General features: G+C 36.0%; 1 protein-coding gene across 2 annotated transcripts in view; it reads left to right on the plus strand.

Annotated features, from left to right (window-relative positions):
* The window catches only part of Pgm2l1 (phosphoglucomutase 2 like 1), a 56389-nt gene that overhangs the window by 28297 nt on the left and 7788 nt on the right, over positions 1-20304 (plus strand). For both annotated transcript variants that reach the window (XM_074082994.1, XM_074082992.1), the window contains 9 exons: positions 1145-1228; positions 5155-5348; positions 10464-10653; positions 11018-11115; positions 11790-11970; positions 13630-13723; positions 14671-14800; positions 15071-15260; positions 19245-19378. In XM_074082994.1, coding sequence (XP_073939095.1) covers positions 1145-1228; positions 5155-5348; positions 10464-10653; positions 11018-11115; positions 11790-11970; positions 13630-13723; positions 14671-14800; positions 15071-15260; positions 19245-19378 — 1295 coding nt within the window. The remainder of the gene's footprint in view (positions 1-1144; positions 1229-5154; positions 5349-10463; positions 10654-11017; positions 11116-11789; positions 11971-13629; positions 13724-14670; positions 14801-15070; positions 15261-19244; positions 19379-20304) is intronic.

Genomic DNA, 20304 nt, shown 5'->3' on the forward strand with positions numbered 1-20304 from the left:
ACAACCAACCAAACAAAAAAAACCCTGAATCACCTATAATTACTAAATAAATTGAGTTGGTAGTTTTAAAATATTCTCCAATTTTTATAGATAAGTTTTACCAAATATTTGAAGAATAGATAATGTCTCTATAGACTGTTCTAGTGATTTATTGGCAATATATTAAGCAGATCAAATAATTGAATTGCTTTAAAAAAGAAAGAAAAAGAAAAATGTGGTATCAATGAATAATAAAAAACAGAGAGGATCTAGAAATCTAGATCATCTCTGTAAGACTCTGCCATCAAGTTGCCAGTTCCGAGCATCATCAATCCCAGTGTGTTGGCTTTTCTCTTATTGCAGGTAGATTCTCTCTAGCTGGTAAGGAAGGTGTTTTTAGCAATCCCAGATTCACACCTTTTTATTACTATGACTGATCAGGCTTGGGTTATGAGGTAGTTTCTGAATCATATCAAGGGAATGTACTACTATGGTGAGACCTGGGTCATGTTCATCCACTTTAACCTCTGTGGGCCAGAGAGTAGTAAGATGTGGTAGTAGAGGCAGTAGGGGAGACATCCTAGGATGACAAACAGTAGCCACTACAGATAAAAAGGAAAATCAAACCTGAGAATTAACTATGGGAGAGAGGATAGTGAGTTGACCCTTATGTGACATGGAGGCCACAGAATATATAGAAAAATCTTCAAATTGGAAGACAAAAGTGTTCTACTTTTGAATCTTCTACCTAATGATTTATAATGTTGGATAAACCTCATTGTAAAATATGATGGATTAAGTGATTTCTAAATTTACTTTCAACTTCAACACTTTATGATTGTGTTCACCATTCATTTCTCCAGGGTCTGGTTGAGTGTCTGGCATATAGTATGTGTTCATTAATATTGTTAAATGAACAAAAGAATAAGAACTGTTTATACTACTAAGCTAAAGGAAAGTTGGGGAAAAGCAATTCAGTCTAAATATGATTAGATGGTTGTTGAGCCACACATTTTAGAAATGGACCCTATCCAACAAGTGGGGAATTGAGGTTTTAGGTCATTTATACCATAATATCTTCTGTTACTTAGTCAGGTTAGTCTCATGTCAAATATATAAGTAGCTAGGAAGCACAGTGGGATGATAATTGCTATTATTTTTTCAGCCATATGCAGTCCAGGAGCTCAAAGCAGTTGCAGGTGTGATGATTACTGCATCTCACAACCGTAAGGAAGACAACGGGTACAAGGTAAACCTTGGACTCCTGACCTTCGCTTATTTTATAGCTCTTATTTTATTTGAATAATGTATGCTAATTATGTTTTCTACACTCGGAGCAAAGTCAGACATTGGGAACAAAAAGATAAAAACATTGAGGCCATTCACAGAATGGAGTACTCCCTAAAGGCTCTTACTACTTCTCAATGTGTATAATTACACAGGTCTCTTCTTTGGTCTTTTGCCTTCTATTTTTCCTTGATTCCTCTTTCATTATCACAAATATATCTTCTGTATGATTTCAGAAATAAGGTTATAATATTGTACCCAAAAATGTGAAAAATGAATGAGAATTTGTAGAAAGAAAGTTGGATAGTTCCTTGACCTCACTCCTTCTGTCCAGGCTCCCCAAGGGCCACAGGATCCATTTACTGTGTCAGCCTCCATGGCAGGAAGCAGAGTGGTGAAGGATGAAAATTACTGTGGCTCTATAGGGGCAAGTAGAAGACATGTAGCACATTATCAAGCAGGTGTTTGGGGCTTCTGAATGATGAGCCCATATTCATGTATTTGTTTTCTTCTTGTATGGAAAGACTCAAGACACACTGAGGTTTTTTTTTAACTTAGAAAAAAAGCTTTAATACTAATCTAAAATTTGGGGCCTGACTAGCTAAGTGAGTAGGGTTGCCATTTACAGACGTAGGGAATAAGCATAAGTAGTTTAGTTTGAACTTCATATGAAGTTTGAAGTTTGCATGGGTTGATCAGGTAGCAGTGTGTTATGGGCAGTTAGATGTGTAGATCTGTCACTCGGGAGACATGTGGGCTGAAGTTATAGATTTTGAAGTGACCACACATACTACAACATGTAAAAACATTTGGAAGTCCTTGACTTGGATGCATAGCCGAGAGGTAGTACAGAGTGGAAAGAAAAGAAATCACGAATGAATCCATAGGCAATTTTAACTTTAAAGGAAAGGAAATTTAAGAAAAAAAAGAGGACCTAGAGATAAGAGAAAGTCTAGAGGAGATTGGCATCATTAAAAACCAAAGAGATTAGGAAAGTTGTAAGAAGTTAGAGGTCAACTGTCAAAGAGAGCTAAGAACACAGATGTCTTCTCTGAACGTCAGCTTCCTGTATACGACCACCTACTGCATATTCATTGGGGTGTCTAACAGACATTTTAAAGTTAGTGTTTTTGGAACATAGGTCTTGATTCCCCACAACCTGCTGTATATACACCTAAAAGTAGTCTTTCCATCTCTGTAAATTAATCCTACCCACCCAAACAAAAACCACTTATTAGACAAGTGCTCTACCACTTGAACAACGTTCCCAGCCCTTTTTGCTTTTAATTATTTTTCAGATAGGGTCTCGCATTAGGCCTCAGTCTATGATCTTCCTACCTCTTCCTTCTGACAACTAGAATTACAGGCATGAGACACCATGCTTAGCCTCAGAAACCATTCCTAATTGCCTCCTTTCCCTAACATTAATCTACTAACAAATTCTAGAAGCTCTGTATCTAAAACACACATTGAATGTATTTACCTCTGCCTGTATGTCTACCATTACCATTGTAAACCATTGTTGTCCTTTGTCTGAACTACCGCATCCTAGCTGGTCTCTCCCCTGCTTCCATTGTTGTTCCCTGCAATCTGTGCTCCATAAGGCAGCTAGATGATCTTTTAAAATATAAATAGGTCAAGACAGGTGTGGTAGTTACTGCATGTGGTCCCAGCCACTTGAGAGGTTGAGGTGGGAGGCCTACTTGAGCCCAGGAGTATAAAACCAGCCTGGGTAACATAGCAAGACCCTATCTCAAAAAAAATGTGTGTATGCATATTAAATATACATATATATAAATTATATATATATGCATATATAAATTTATATATAAATATATAAAATGTTGATTTTTTTATTGGTGTCATTTTTTATCTATAGATTAATTTAGAAAGCATTATATTTTTCTGTCTCTCTATTCAAGTATAGGATGTGTCTTTCTAGTCTTTCAAGACTTCTTTTAGATCTTTTGTTAGAATTTTAAAGATCTTTCACATCTCTTTAGGTTTATCCTTGAGTGAATTTTTTGTTTTTCTTTCTTTGTTTTCTCCCCCAGCCCCTGGATCCCCACCTACCCCCAGGCCAAAGTGCTTCCTTATTCCCACAGCTCACCCACCCATATACCCTCAAATCTACTTCTCTTGCAAATAACCAGTACAGTGCTCCTGAGCCTATTTTATTGCATGAAGTCTCTGCAGGGTTTTATTTTGTTTCATTATTGTTTGGGGTTTTTCTTTTTGCAGTGTGCTGGGGATTAACCCAGGACCTCACAAGTGCTAGGCAAGCACTGTATACTCTACCCCAGCCCTCTGCAGGTTTTGTTTGTTTGTTTGTTTGCTTTTGCCTTTTCTTCAAGCATGCCTACCCCATTATGGTTGCTGTACCTCCAGGCATCAATCCACATGCAAGGCAGGAAGGGGGAAATACAGGATTTTTTCTTGTGTTTTATAATTTCTTTAAATAAATTTTCACTGTGAGCTTTTAGTACTTACGGAGAAAAATCTCGCTTTGTGGGGGGGAGGGGTTGGTAGAATGGGAACATCTCTCCAGAGTAAGTTTGTTTGTTTATTCATGTCTGCTGGAACCTAAAGGGATTTACTGATTCAGAATAATTTCTGTGTTAGTGTATTAATTTTTATCCTAAAATAATTGAATGCAGGCTTTGAATTTGAATTTTTTTAATTACCCAGAATCCAAGAATAAACAAACATATTTCCTCGTTATCTCTCCATAGTAGCAAGAAGAACTGTTTCTATCTTGTATTTTCACTGATAGTGCAGCATATCAAGAATCTCATTTTTATCCTAATTTCTGACTCCCTACCTTGCTCGTGGGCATTATAACCAAATAAATGAACAATTCCCCAACCCCAAGCAACCAGTGTTAGCTCCACAGGTTTATCAATCTGATTTTTAATTCTTTCTATTTTCCCCACTGCTTGGAGTTTTCCCTTTCCTTTTATGAATTAAGCTACGTATTTAAAGTAATTTTTTTCTGTTTTATCTAGCATTTTGAGGTGTCTACAGAGCAAGATTTTTTAAAATATTTGTTTATTTTCAGTTGACACATGATTATAAGTAAGATCAAGAAATTTTAAGTCATCTAGTTTACCATATTGTTGGCACAGACTTTAGTACACAGTACATACTCAAATGTATTTTTCCTTCCTTCATTCGGGATGCATTCGCAAGGCTTCATATCATATACATGGTAGAAGTTGGCATAAATGTCCTCTAAGCAAAGTCACTTCTGACTTTGAGATCCTGTGAATTATTAGAATTACTTTTTTTTTTTTTGCTTTATTGATAACTATTCCTAATGCCTTGTTGTTGATCAAACTACTTGACAAACTGAAAATTCACCGAAATGTATATGGCTAAATTAACATGTTAATTGGCTTTCCTGATACATACTTTATTTGGTGATAAATAAATTTTACTTTAATTTATAATGGAAGAATGATTTCTTCTAAGTCACATAATAGAACCAATTTATAACATTGCGTTTAATAGCATGAAGTTTTATGGGATAGTTCATGGTCTCTTACATTGTCTTTAGGATATAGTTATAAATCTAAGAGTATGCTTGCACATTATTGGTATATGCATGTTATATGACCATAATGATACCTGCTTATATTTGTTTGTATTGTTATTAAAGCAAGTTGAATATTAAATTCTAAAAAATGAAATAATAATTGGTTATTTGATTGATGAGTCCCTGTGAAGTCATTACCTTCAATATCTTTTGGTATTACTAAATTAGTCTCATGTTGATATTTTTACTTGATTAATTTGATGTGCTTCATAAGGCCGAAGATCACTACTGTAGCTAAGCAGATACATGACAAGCATTTAAAGTAATTATAGCTATATTTACCTATCATCTAGGTTTATTGGGAAACTGGTGCTCAAATCACATCTCCTCATGATAAAGAGATTCTGAAATGTATAGAAGAATGTGTGGAACCCTGGAATGGTTCATGGAATGATAATTTAGTGGACACCAGTCCACTGAAGAAAGATCCACTGCAGGACATTTGCAGGAAATACATGGAAGATCTGAAAAAGATCTGTTTTTACAGGTATCCAATTGGGAATGTAGAGTAGTATTACCTAAGGATAAAGTTAATAGGGAATAATAGGTGATGAAATATGTACTCTAATCATCATATTTAAATTATAGCTAAATTAAACTACTCATAATAACCAAAAGTAGAAGTAACCCAGTATCTTATCAACTGATCAATGGGTAAATAAAAAGTGACATATATCCATGCAATGGAATATTACTCAGCAGTAAAAAGAAAGGAAGTGTTGATACGTATTATAACAGGAATAAACATTGAGAACACATATTAAGTAACAGAAGTCACAGCCAGGCGCCAGGGGCTCATGCCTTTAATCCTAGGTACTTGGGAGGCCAAAATCGGGAGGATCATGGTTCAAGGCCAGCCCAGGCAAATAGTTTGAGAAACCCCCATCTCCAAAATAACCAGAGCAAAATGGACTGGAGTGTGGCTCGAGTGGTAGAGTGCCTTCTTTGTGAGTATCTGCTTTGCAAGCTTGAAGCCCTGAGTTCAAACCCCATTCCCACCCAAAAATAAAAAAGTCACAAAGAGCCACATATTGTATGATTCCATTTATATGAAATGTTTAGAATGAACAAATCTGTGGAGACAGAAAATAGATTAGTAGTTGCCTATGGTTGGGAGGACTCAAAAGATTAGAGGTAGCAGATACGGGGTATAGAGTTTGGGGAGTAATGAGAATGTTCTAAAGATGATTGTGGTAATGGTTGAACAATTCTATGAATATAGAAATTATTATACACTTTAAGTGGGTGAATTGTACAGTATGTGAATTATCTCAGTAAATTATTTTTATTTATTTATTGCCTACCACTATACAAGTGAGGGTCAATAAAACTATTAAACAGATTATTTTTAACTATATATATTTAATACTCTATGTCAGATCAAGAAATTTTCTTTAATAATAAGGGCAAAATAGTTTCTGCTGGGTATTGAGGGGGGAGAGAGGGAGGGGGCGGAGTGGGTGATAAGGGAGGGGGTGGGGGCAGGGGGGAGAAATGAACCAAGCCTTGTATGCACATATGAATAATAAAAGAAAAATGAAAAAAAAAAAAAAAGAAATTTTCTTTAAGATTTTATTGTTTCTTAAGTATTTCCTAACTGTTCCATAAATAGCTACTACTGTTGCTGGGAAGAATTCTAGTTTACTGAATATATTTTCCCCACCCTCAAAATAGATTTTAGCTTTTTATCTAATTTATTTTCAAAAGTAAACCCATCAAGCTAGAAATTGTTTGCTTCTCCTTCCAAAATGCGAAGTGGGCTATAATGCTAGCTAAATGCTACTAGCTACAGTTAATCTAAAGAGAATTTGATCTTTTTTTTTTCTTTTCTATCTTTTGTTCATTTATATTTTGCTTTTTAAAGAGGATATATGTGAAAGCAATTTGACAAATGAGTAACTACATATCAGGCTGAAGAAATAATCACACAGAGAAGATTTCAAGTGACTCTAAATTTGACTATACTTTCCTAGTGGGTTATACACTAAGTATAAAGAACCAACAAACCTTAAATTGTATTTGGTATCACTACTATTATTTGTAATACTGATAGTTTTATAGACATAAATGAATATATATATATATTATAAAAGAATGGATAGTTAATGTCAAAAAAGAACTAAGATTTTAGCAGAAAGGAAGCAAATGTAAAATTGAAAATAATTCTAAAGTTATAATTTTAAATTTATATTTGAAATAATAGTATGTACTCATGATTTATTTGCCTCTTTCTAAAATCCTAATTTGGTTACCAAAAAGGCTATGAGTATCCTTAAAGCACAGACTATGTGTGTGGGTTTCCAAATTAATTTAAATGAATTTATTATATCATTTCTTTTAGAACAATGCTATGTTTGTGTTTAGAGATATAAGCAAATTGTAAAGGAAGTCTGTCTACTCTTCCTTTCACATTTTCTCCATCCCTAGGTGTAAATCTAAAGGGAAATATTTATGGCAGAAGAAAAACACTTGATTACAGCTAATGGCTGTCAGTATTAGAGCCAGGTATTTACAAGTGAAAGGAATGAGGGCCATGGCATTCATAATGGGATTTAAATGGATTTAGGACCTCAGGCTGAAACTGGAGCCTAATGAGAGAAGATTCCAGGGTTATAATGTTCACCCTGCAGACAGACTGTACACAGCTTTCACTTCAAAGACATGCCCTGCTCATCTCATAGTCTCTTGCCTCCTGGTTCTTGAGGGAGAAGATGCTTTGGTTGGCCCCTGAAGCTTGATGTGTCTACTACAGGCTACTGAGTGTGGGTTGAGATCCAGTTTATCTTGCCTCAGAGGAAACCTACTGAAAACAGAGTAAAATATTTAATGTTTTTCTTAAAGAGAATTGGGGAAAAGAAATCATACTGGATAGACCATCTTTGCTAGGGTTTTATTAGTTTTAATGGCCTTTTTAAAAGTAAGAAGAAAGGACATGGATAAGGAATAAAATGACTCCCTTGGATGGGAAAGCCATACTTATAACAGGTCCTTTACAGATTGTGGCTTCTAAACCTTTTCTACCAAAAGGAACCAGGGACCCTTGGAAAAAGTGGTAATGAGCCTGGGATCTCTCTCTCTCTCTCTCTCTCTCTCTCTCTCTCTCTCTCTCTCTCTGCCATAAAGCAAGAAAGCTATTAAAGATACTGGGAGGATAGATGAGCCAAATTGAAGGGGCTCCCACTGACCAGAGTTTGAACAGTTGGTTATCAAAAAGAACAATCACTATAATGAATTAAGACATTAAACACAAAAATTGGTAGTAATACTAGAAAAGCTCTTCATTAGTCACCTTTGGGAGTTGCTAGACTGAAAATTACTCATTCTGAAATTTGATGTATTCTGAATTTTCATTATGTAAATTGGTAGATGTTTGTTCCCCTTCATATGTTTTTGCCATATGAACTGAATTTCAGAGTTAATTAAATAATTGTTGAACTGGTGGAGTGGCTCAAGTGGTATAGTGCCTGCCTAGCAAGTGTGAGACCCTAAGTTCAAACCCCAGTACTTCCTTAAAAAGAATTGAAGGAAAAATATTTTTTAAAGGAAAATTCAACTTTTTTTTCTTTGCTGGGGATTGAACCCAGGGCTCATGCGTGCTAAGCATGCATGTGCTCTGAGCCACATTCCTGGCCCCAAAATTCCAACTATTAAATACACAATTTTATGACCTCAGAAATCATCTAAGCAATGATCAGCAAGGGCTACTAAGAGTCATAAGTAAAAATTGATGGGAAATTTGATGATGGATGGATGAGGATGACAGGATGAATATTAATTTATACCATTAAAAGTATGATTCACACTATGGGCCCCCACTTGTGAGTCAATAGAAAATATATGACACCTGTTCTTGCCTGAAGAATTGGAATTGAATGTAATGTTGCCTCAATATTCAACTACCTATTTACAAAAAATATGAGTTAGAGGAGTATGTTAATATTTTTTAAAAATATGTAATCTGCATATCCAAGATATGGAATAGTCTGCAGAGCAAATGATTTGGCTTATTAAATGACATAGGGATTAGAGAAGGAAGGAAGGAACATTTATAGGTTAAAAAAGACTTGAGAGACATAGCAACCAGACGTTGTGGACCTTGTTTAGGCCCTCCTGATTCAAGTAATCCGCTGTTAAAGTATTTTTTAGATAAATTTCTGGAGAAAATTTGAATACAGAGAAGATATTAGACAACATTAAGAAATTATTAATTTTATTAGATGTAATGGTTATTATTATGGCTATGTTTTTAAATACTAAAGCATCTTATATAAAGTAATATGATGTCTTAAATAAATGAAACTAGACTGACAGAATGCTGAAAATGTTGAAGCAAGATGTTGAGTATATCAGTGTTTGGTATTATCCATATGGCTATTTTGAAAAGTGTCATAATAAATTTTTAATTTTTTTTTATAATACATTTATTGCAGGGAGTAGTTAGTAAATGTAAGGAAGGATATAGAAAGTTTGGCTATAGAAGAGAACAAAGAAATTGGACTGGAAGCTAATGGGGATGATGCCAGAGAGAGAGGGTAACTAATGTTCTTGAGAGGAGATGGGGGCCAGATGGAAGGACAGACCTATGAGAAGAATACTTCCTCATTGTTGTCGGATGGATGAAGGAAGAGATATGAATGGATGCCAGTGGGCTGTAGATTTGGTGTAGGAAACTTAGGAAGATCTCATCAGATGGCTTCTGTGTCTCAATGATGTAATTAAAGGAGAAGAGATATTACATCATTTTGGAGAGTAAAAAGTAAGGTTTTTGGATAACAATTTAGGGTTGCCTGACAATGTTGAGTGTCCATTGACAGTGAAGCTAGTCAATCTTTTTGTGAGATTTACTCTATTTACTCTAGCAATATTTAGCTAATTTTGGTGCAGGTCTAGAAAAGGTACATTATTGGGTTCAATATAGGTTGAGGCATTAGAGGGTCAGAGTAATCAAAGTGACATAAAAGGTGAAGGAAATTAGGTACTGCAATCTAAGCTGGTCATGAAAGAAGAATGCAGGAGCCTGCCGGAGAATGAGAAAGACCAGTTAGGAAGTTTTTGTGATGTTTCTAACAAGACCTATGATAGTGGCTTGGTTAGGGTAATGGCACGGCATATGGAGGGAAGCAAACCAGGTCAGGAAGTTGAACCACTAAGGGAATGCAGTTGAATTAAAAATCTTTTGAACAAGGCTGCTCAGTGTAGAGAAGTTGCTTAGCATGTGTGGGGCTCTGGGTTCTAATCCCTAGCACCACAAGAAATAAAAATCTCTTGATACTGTTAATATCACATTGTTTTTTAACTATCTTAGACCTTTAACCACTTTTTCTCAGAATTTAAGTGGTTTTTCTTGGTGGTGTTTTTTGTGGTACTGGGGCTTGAAGTCAGGGCCTTTACCTTGAGCCATTCACCAGCCCAATTTTTTGTTTTAGGGTTTTTCAAGATAGGATCTCATGAACTATTTGCCCAGCTGTGATCCTTCTGATCTCTGCCTCCTGAGTAGCTGGGATTACAGGCGTGAGCCACCAGTGCCCAGTTCTCATGTTTTTAAATATATCACAGGTAACAAGTTTTATGATAGTGATTGAATGGTGATTTTCCTTTACAGGGAATTAAACTCAAAGACCACCTTAAAATTTGTGCATACATCCTTTCATGGAGTTGGACATGACTATGTGCAGTTGGCTTTTCAAGTGTTTGGTTTTAAGCCTCCAATTCCAGTCCCAGAACAAAAAGATCCTGATCCAGACTTTTCTACTGTTAAATGCCCAAACCCTGAAGAAGGAGAATCTGTGCTGGTATTTTTTTCTAATATTTAAATTATTATTTATTTTTTAATGTTTAAATTATTGTTAGTTTATTAGCCATCAGAATAGACAGAGTTCATTGACAATTCAAAGATTACTTACATGCTCTATTTACCTACTTACATACTCCATGCAAATCCCTGTAGTTTGCATCTTTTAAAATTGTATTGGAGCTGTAAGTTGTGTTTTGTTTGACAGCTCTATGGTGGGTGCCCTTGTTCTAGGCTTCTTATTCTAAATGTAGCCAATCTATATGCCTCTGAAATTCTTAGCACTGATGTAGTACCTACTTTGGAGAATACTAACATTGTGTAGGTTGTTCAGTATAATCTAGCTTTTTGGGTTACTATTTCAGGAACTTTCTCTGAGACTAGCAGAGAAAGAAAATGCCCGGATTGTGCTAGCCACAGATCCTGATGCAGATCGACTGGCAGTGGCAGAACTTCAGGAGAAGTAAGTAGCTTGAGTGTGAAGCTTTAGCTTCGAAAAGCAGTTTTTAATTTTAAGTCTTACAGATTCATTGAAAATAGTAAAAATATAAGAAAAGAACATAAATCTTATCTAAACCAAAGATAACCACCTAAATTGGTATTTTGACATTTCCTTTCTATCTTTTTTTTACTCAAAGATGTACTCATTTTTATAAAATTGTGAAAATACATCTCAACTATTTTCCATGTCAGTTGTACTATGAGCATTTTTCTCTGTCTTTATACATTGTTTGAAAATATTAATTGTAAAAATAGCACAGTATTAACAATAGATTGCTTTATCAGTTTTATAATTTCCTAATCTTGATCCTCTGGATTGCTGTGTATTTTTGTCATTGTGATGTGGCAGATGTCTTTGCATAGCCTTAAATGTTCATCATAATTTTTCTCATTAAGTAGAAGAATAAAAGTAACAATGCAGTAATTTTCTAAAAGACATTGTAACCATTCTTGCCCTAAAGGTCACCTCTGGTCAATTAGAAAAGAAGTAGTAGTAAATATTTTCTCAAAAAGCTATTTTCTAACAGCTTTTTGGATTTTCCTGTCTGAAAGATAGTAATTTGAAGGTCTTAGGGTCAAGAGGTTTAAATGAGAAGCTACAAAGGTCTTGACTTTGAATGTTCATTCTCTCTACAGTGATTGTTGGAAAGTTTTCACAGGCAATGAGTTGGCTGCTTTGTTTGGATGGTGGATGTTTGATTGCTGGAGGAAGAATAGATCAAGAAACGCTGATGTGAAGAATGTTTATATGTTAGCCACTACTGTCTCTTCTAAAATTTTGAAGGCAATTGCACTTAAAGAAGGATTTCATTTTGAAGTAAGAATAGGTCATATCTGTTATATATGTATGTATATATGCTATTTCTAAACCTATTTCTGTAAAGACATCTCAATCAAAACCAATTTTATTTATAATCCTTCCATTTTTCTATTCTGCTTACATTTGCTTAGTGTTTTGGATAATTTGGACACTCTGATACAAATTCTTTCAGTATGTGAATCTCTAAGATAAAATATTCCTTAAAAATTACAGTAACACTTCTTAGTCCATACGACAGTATCTGGTTTTTAGCCTGGGAAAATCTGACTCTTGGTGACCTCATCAGTAACACAGACTCCACTCCAAAAACTTTTAGATATCATTAACCCTTTGTGTAGAATCTTCAAGCACAGTATGAAGATTTATTACTTTAAGTGGACTTCTAAATTGCAAATTAAGAGCTAATGATTCTATATGCCCCCCCCCAAAAAAAACCAAGTAGCAACTCTCTCTCAGCCCAGATCGTTAACCTTCGCGAACTTCAGCAGTTAGTGTTCATATTTACAATTACTTGAACTAATGTCAATTAAGTTGTTTTCCTCTGCTATATTTGCCAAATATTCAGTGCAAGTGTCACCTCTGTGCATTTTTCTTAAGCTATAGTCAGCCTCCATATCTTAGTACTAATTGGAAAAATAAAAGAAAATTGTACTTATTTTTATGACATAGAGCTTTCAATATTAACCTTTCAAAAACACAAGTAGCAAAATGGAAATTTTATTTGGGCCTAAGATTCTGAGTTATAATAATGTTAATGTTTTCCTTGTTTATAGCAAGAAAAATATATCGTGAGCAGAAAGCAGAAAAAAGAACATTATTCTAAAGACCAATATTATAAATTTGTTTGTTTTTGTTGGGGTATTGTTGGCTTTTTTTGTTTTTAGTTGTTGATGAGGAGGTAGAAAAGTGAGTTAGGAAACTTATGTTAGTGATGGTATGCTCTAGAATTAATTGCCTCATGCTCTTTCTGTTGACTAGAACAGGACATGTCTTTAAAGTGAACAGTAGTTCACATGAAAAACCCTCAAATCTAATTACTAAAGAAGGCCTTAGTAACTGTCTTCGTGACTTTATTTAGTCCACAGCATTAAGGACAGGTATATTCGGTTCAACCCTATGTATTGATAATTTTATATTACTAAAAGTGTAAAGGCTTTTGATTACTTGGGGGAGACTAAACCATAAAGACACTCATATTAGTGGTTATTGTGCAGCTTAAAGGACAGTTTCAATGAAGCAGTATAATTGAACCCTGCTTCTGTGTCTTGTATGTGTACCATCTTGGGAAAATTTACTTAACTTCTCAGCCTCTGTTATAATGACAGTGTTTTGAGCCTTAGAAAAGATAATTATGTAAAGCACCTATTATAATACTTAATAAATTGTAGATGATCATAATATGTGTATGCATTCACTTTGTAAGTATATTTATCACCACTTACATTGGATTGTATTTGGTATAAATCACCTATTTCTGTGCCAGCAGTTATGGCACTATGTGACTATATGTCTACCACAAAGATATTGATCTTTGTGGACTAAGAACCATAACAGATGATCACTATGCAAGTGTTATGTGCACTTAGTAATAGGCTTTTCTCTAACATCTGTTTATGAGAAAGTCACTTAACTAGAGTGGCTTCCTCTGCATTTCAGGAAACATTACCAGGCTTTAAATGGATTGGAAGCAGGATAAAAGACCTCCTGGAAAAGGGAAAAGAAGTCCTTTTTGCATTTGAAGAGTCTATTGGTAGGTAGTAAATATTGAAATCTTTTATTTTGATTGGGAACAATTTTTTTAATGTGGTAATTCTGTACAGAGGAATTTTTTCCTTCTGGTTTTAAAACCAGGAGTTGAGTTGTAAAAACTGCAGAAATATGTAGACGCATTTTCCATCATAAAAAAGAGCCTAAAGGTCCCCTAAATACATTCAGTATTGATGGGTTTCATCTATTATTAGGCTCTTGTGGGGGCTTTTTGTTTTGTTTTGTTTTGCGTTTGTTTTGTTTTTGGTGGTACTGGGTTTTGAACTCAGAGCCTTGTGCTTGCCAGGCAGGTGCTCTGCCACTTAAGCCACCCTTAGGCCTTTTTTGCTTTCTTTATTTTTTGAATAGGGACACACATTTGTGTCCAGGCCAGCCTAGACCACAATCCTCCTGTTTATGCTTCCTGTATAGCTGGGAAGACAGGTGTGCACCACTGTGCCCAGCTTTTTATTGGTTGAGATGGGGGTCTGATAAGCTTTTTGCCCAGGCTGGCCTGGAACCACTGTTCTCCCAATCTCCGAACCCCAGGTAGCTAGGATTACAAGCATGCCACTGCACCTGACTTGGTGTTTTCTGTTATTTTCGGGTGTTTTGTTTTTGTTTTGTTTTGAGACAGGGTCTTATTATATAGCCCAGGCTAACCTTAAACTTGCCATCCTCCTGCCTCAGCCTCTTAACTGCTGGGATTACATGCCCAGTTTACCACTGGGCTCTTAAATTCACTAGTCCTCTGAAGAAATGTAAAACTATTGAAATTGTAGGGTTACGTTTTCCCTTTTTCTTTTCTTTCTTTCTTTCTTTTTTTTTTTTTTGGCAGTACTGAGGTTTGAACTCAGTGCAAGCCTTCAGCCTTGGTAGGCAAGTGCTCTATCACTTGAGCCACTCCACCAGTCCGCTTTCCCTTTTTCTAAAGATGTTTTTAATCCTTAGGTTTTCTGTGTGGAACCTCAGTTTTGGATAAAGATGGGGTGAGTGCGGCTGTTGTCATTGCTGAGATGGCCTCTTACCTGGAAACCAGTAATGTAACATTGAAGGAGCAACTAAGTAAAGTTTATGAAAAGTGAGTTCTGTTATAAATTTTGCATACTGTCTCTCTCTCTCTCTCTCTCTCTCTCTCTCTTTCTCAGTGCCTTTCTCTGTCTCTCTCTCTCTCTGGCCCTAAATTCTAAATTTGTTCAGGAGGAGCAGTCAGTTCATTTTTCTAAGTATTAAAATTGTCTGCATCAGGGACAACTGCTTTCTATAAATATTATAATAGACTTATCTTTAATGTGTACATTTCTAAACAGTTACCTGAAATCTGACTTTAGCACTTTAAATCTTTGTGCAGATATGGTTATCACATGTCAAAAACTTCCTATTTCTTGTGTTATGATCCACCTACCATTAAAAATATATTTGAAAGGCTTCGCAATTTTGAGTCTCCAAAAGAATATCCAAAATTTTGTGGGAAATTTGCAATATTGCATATACGGGATGTTACCACTGGATATGACAGCAGCCAGCCTAATAAGCAATCAGTAAGTACCTCTTTTGTTTTTCAAGCAAGAAAGAAAATTTAATAGTTCATGTCACCAAAAAGTCTAGAGGTAGCACAGGTGGTACATAAGGCTCAATCCAGTTTCCTTGTGTTTACTAGTTTATTATAAAGGTTATGCTTTAGGAGCAGCCAGATGGAAGAGATGAATAGGACAAGGTACTAGAGGTGGGGGGAGGGTAGAACCTCTATGCCCTATCTGGGCACACTACCCTCCCAGCAAGTCCATGTGGCCACCAGCCTAGAAGCTCCTGAAAATTCTTTATGTATGTATGTATATATGTATGTATGTATGTATGTGTTTGTTTGTTTGTTTGTTTATACTTGGGATTGAACCCAAAGTCTTGCACATGGTAGGCAAGCACTCTACCACTGGAGCTATGCTCCCAGCCCTTTTGTTTTTATTTTGTTTTCAAGACAGAGTTTCACACTACCTTCACCTGGGCTGGCCTCAAACTTGTAATTCTCCTACTTCTACCACCTGAATATCTAGGATTATAGACATCCAGTAAAAGTACCTAGTTTTTAAGAAAAGCTTTTAACAGTTTATAATAATTCGTATTATAGTAAAATAGTGTAACTTCAAGCCTGTGAGGTTCTTTTGAGTAAGACCCACTGTTTTTCTTGAGAGTAGTTTTTATTAAATGGACTAACTGGTCTCTCTGACTCTGACATTCACTTGTCACTCCCCAAATAATCACTTATACTACCCTAAGGCAAAAGGGAATGGGGTAGGGAAAGAGAGAAAGAAAAAGAGGGGAAGAATGTGAAATGATGTTTAATAATGTGGAAAATAAAGTCTAAACACTTACGTTTCACAGCCATGCATTTTTCTAGTTTTCACTTCCCTTTCCAACCTTATTCCTTATACATGTAGTCAAACAGAACAACTTATAGTTTCTTACATACATGCACTTACATACATCTTTAACTTTTTTCAGTGTTTTTGGTCAAGTTGTTTGCTTAGTTCACCTTTTCTCCCTACTGCAATAGGTTCATACCTCGCATTAAGACTTAAGGCAAGGGCTGAGGGTACAATGCCATAGTAGAAACTTGCCTAGAATGTGTGAGGCAAAAAACACTTCAGGCAAATACTGCCTCTTCCACATGACCTCCAAGTCCCATAATCAGATACCTTCCTCGTGGGATTGCATTACATGTGTGTCATTTTTTTGTATTTATGCTATCATTGTATTGTGGGGGGGCAGGTCCATTTCTGATCTACCTTTATGTCTCTCAAAGTTCCTGCCTATGTGGTAGGTGCTCAACAAATGTTTATACATGGTAGATTGCTTATCATATTAATTTCGTTATTGTTACAATGATGATTATTAGCCTAAATTTCTCTTTGTAATGTTCTGATATTTTCTCAAAATTTTAATAGTGTATTTTGGGAAGTCGATAACTTCTTGTGTAAAATACTATATATATATTCCATTTTTTGCAAATTCATCTAATCAACAAACATTGGTTCCCTGTTGTTGGTATTCTATATATCTGTATACGTACATGCATTTGTGTGTGTGTTTCTGTCTTTGTGGATTGCCTGAATAAAATCTTTAGCTCCTTTTTATTTTTCTAATGTTTCATGATGGTTTATTCCTCTTCATGCTCTTTGAATCTCATTTCATTAGTTAAGGTGCTTTTTCATCTCTTCTCCTTTAGTGTTTACAACAACTTTGTAAAGCATAGATGTTGTTATTACCAAGGGCACATGATAAATGTCAAAAACTTCCTGAATTCTCTCTTCTCTACATTTCAGATTGATGTTCATCTGTCAGTTATCAAAACCCTACTGTGTCATAGCCCAGGTGCACTAGGGATACATCCATGACAAAGGCATGGTTTATGCACTCAAGAAAGAGCTCAGGTGGAAATAGACAACTAAACAACAATCACTTTACAAACTGTTAAATGCTAAGGGGCTTCATAGGGTGTCAGCGAAGAGCATAGGAAAGCCCTCTTACAGAGACTGTCCTAAGTGGAGTTGTCAAGTATCATTAGGAGTTACCCTGATGCAGGAGAAGCAGAGAGTGATTCTGACAAAGGGAGCAGTAAGTGCAAGGTTTGGCAGTGGAAGGCATGTCTCCTCAAGAGAACAACAGGTGGTTGTCTATAACTGCAGTTTGGGGTAAGAAGAAGAATAGCTGTGTGAGTGGGTTACAAAATGCAAATTTCCGGGTGGGAATGTCAGTTACTAAGCTATTTCAGAAGTCTTGGTGAGGAAGGGCAGCAGTCTGTCTGAATTTAATATAGTCACAATAACGATGGAGAGAATTGGACAAAGTTGAGTTAAAGATAGAATAGCAGTACAATGGTCTGTCTGTGAGTAAAAAAAAGAGAAAGAAGAAGATCTGTTTCAAGCAGCTGGTTTATGATAGTGCACTGACTGAGAGAAGGACAGGACCAAGTCCTGGGACACTTGAAGAACATACTGTTGTCGTACGCTCTGTCACAGTACAGTCCTATAAGCCATCGAGATACCTGAACAGGCTGACATGTAGACTAGGAAAAGAACTTGCATTGCTCTATTTATTAAGTGTCAGTAAAGCTCCATTTGTTTTCGATGTTTTTAATTTTAAAAGGTAAATATACATTTAAAAAGGTAAAAGAAAATACAAGTATTTTTCTACATCTCTATTATCTTTAAGATCCACTAGGCTATATACAATTCCTCTTTGGAAAACCATTGAGAAACTGTGACAGTGCTTACCACTTAAACCACACCCTCAGACCTTTATTACTTTATTTTTTAGGTAGAATCTTACATTTTTTGCCTGGGCTGGCTTACACAACCTTTTACCTATGACTTTCTGTTTAATTAGGACATGCCACCACACCCAGTTTACTGATTGAGATGGGTTCTCACTAACTTTTTGCCCAGTCTAGCCTCAAACCACAATCCTCCTGATCTCTGCCTCCTGAGTAGCTGGAATTATAGGAGTGAACCACTACAATGAGCCTTTTACTTTGTGACATAGGATCTCATTAACTTTGTCTGTTCTGGTCTCAAACTTGCAATCCAACTGCCTTGCCTCCTCAGTAGCAAAGGATACCTGTGTGTGCCACAACACCCAACTTGGAATTTGTACTTCTTGCTCTACCATTTAGCCGATTGTCTTGAGTAGGCCTTCTCATCTGTTTGAGCCTTGTCTATAAAATGGCAGTAATACTGACTTACAGGATTATCATTAAGGTCCAGAGATCACATATATAAAGTATATAACCCAATTGTTGGACTGTTGTGAGGGTTCGTAAATGGTATGTTTGTAAATCATTATGTATATAAACTTTTTCCATATTTTATAATTCTTTTTTAATTAAAATAATTTTAAAAAAGCTAGGTCTGTTGTGCACACCCATAATCCCAGCACTCAGGAACCTGAGGCAGGAGGATCGTGAATTCAGGGCCAACCTGAACTACAATAACAAGACCCTGTGTCCCCTCCTGCAAAAAAAAGCTGAAAAAAATTCTAGTAGTCAAAAACACATAACAGCCAGGCATTGATGGCTCATGCCTGTAATCCTAGCTACTTGGGAGGCTGAAGTCAAGAGGATCACAGTTTGAGGCCAGACCAGACAACTAGTTTGTGAAACCCCATCTCCAAAATAATCAGAGCAAAATGGACTGGAGGCATGGTCAAGCAGTAGACCGCTACCTTTGCAAGCTTGAATCTCTGAGTTCAAATCACAGTTCTAACACCTCCCCCGCCCAAAAAAAAAGTAACATAAAATTTACCATCTTCACCATCTTCAGTATACTTCCATATATCTGTAGTGTTAGGTGTATTCATATTGTTGTTCAGCTCATCTCTAGAACTCTTCCACTTTGTTAAAGGTACTCGTTAAACAACATCTTTCCATCCCCACTGTTCTACTTTGTTTCTGTGTAAGTGAATGTAGCTCATAATTCTTGAAAATGAAAACAATATAAGCTGTAATTAAGATGTTGTTTCATTTTCCATAGGTACTGCCTGTGAGTAAAAGCAGTCAAATGATTACATTTACCTTTCAAAATGGCTGTGTTGCTACTCTTCGGACAAGTGGGACAGAACCAAAGATAAAGTATTATGCAGAGATGTGTGCATCACCTGGCCAGAGGTGAGAATTGATTTTTTTAGATGTATGTCTAAAAGCTTTATTGAAATATAATTCATATAATATAGAATTTTTAAACCTGTTGAAGCCACCATAAAAGGGAGACTAAGGTAGAAAGAAGAAAAGTAGAGGAGATGAACCTGTTTGGGTTATAATACATATATATGTGGAAATGTCGCAAGGAAGCTCCCTGTGTAGCTATCTGAAACAAAAATGTCATTTTTTTTCATTTACAAAATCAGAGAACAGGAGGGTGGAACCAGGTCCTGCCTGGGGGTGGGGGTTGGTGCCAGTGGGAGCAGGGAGGAGGTGGGGAAAGGGCATGGGAGGGTGAATACAGTGCATATCTGTGCACAAATGTGTGTAAATGGAAAAATGAGACCTGTTGAAACTGTTCCAGGAATGGGGAGAGGGGGGATAAAGGAGAATGGTAGAAGGATTAAATTCAAGTATGATATATTGATATATTGTAATAACTTTTGTATATGCCGCAATGTACCCCCCACCCAGCACAATTAAAAAAAAATTTAAAAAAGAAAATGTCAAACTTAAAAAAAAGAAATATAATTCATATAAAATACAGTTCACCTATTTAAAATCTATAGTTCAGTGGTTTTTAATACATTCCAGCTGTGCAAGCATCACTTTTAGAATGTTTTCATCACCCCCAAAAGAAGCTTCACACCTCCAGCCTGAAGACCACTGGGGGGCAAAAAAAAAAGAAGCTTCATACCTGTTAGAGATCACTTCCCATTTCCTTCCCACACAACCCTAAGCAATCACCAACCTACTGTCTTTCTCTGTAGATTTGCTTACGTTGGATGTGCGTCAGTCAGACTTTTTGTCACTGTGACTGAACACCTGTTGTAAACAACTTAAGGGAGGGAGAATTTATTTGGGCTCATAGATTTAAAGATTTCAGTCCATTG

This window comes from Castor canadensis, chromosome 1 (assembly GCF_047511655.1).
Source record: "Castor canadensis chromosome 1, mCasCan1.hap1v2, whole genome shotgun sequence".
Taxonomy (NCBI): Eukaryota; Metazoa; Chordata; class Mammalia; order Rodentia; family Castoridae; genus Castor; species Castor canadensis.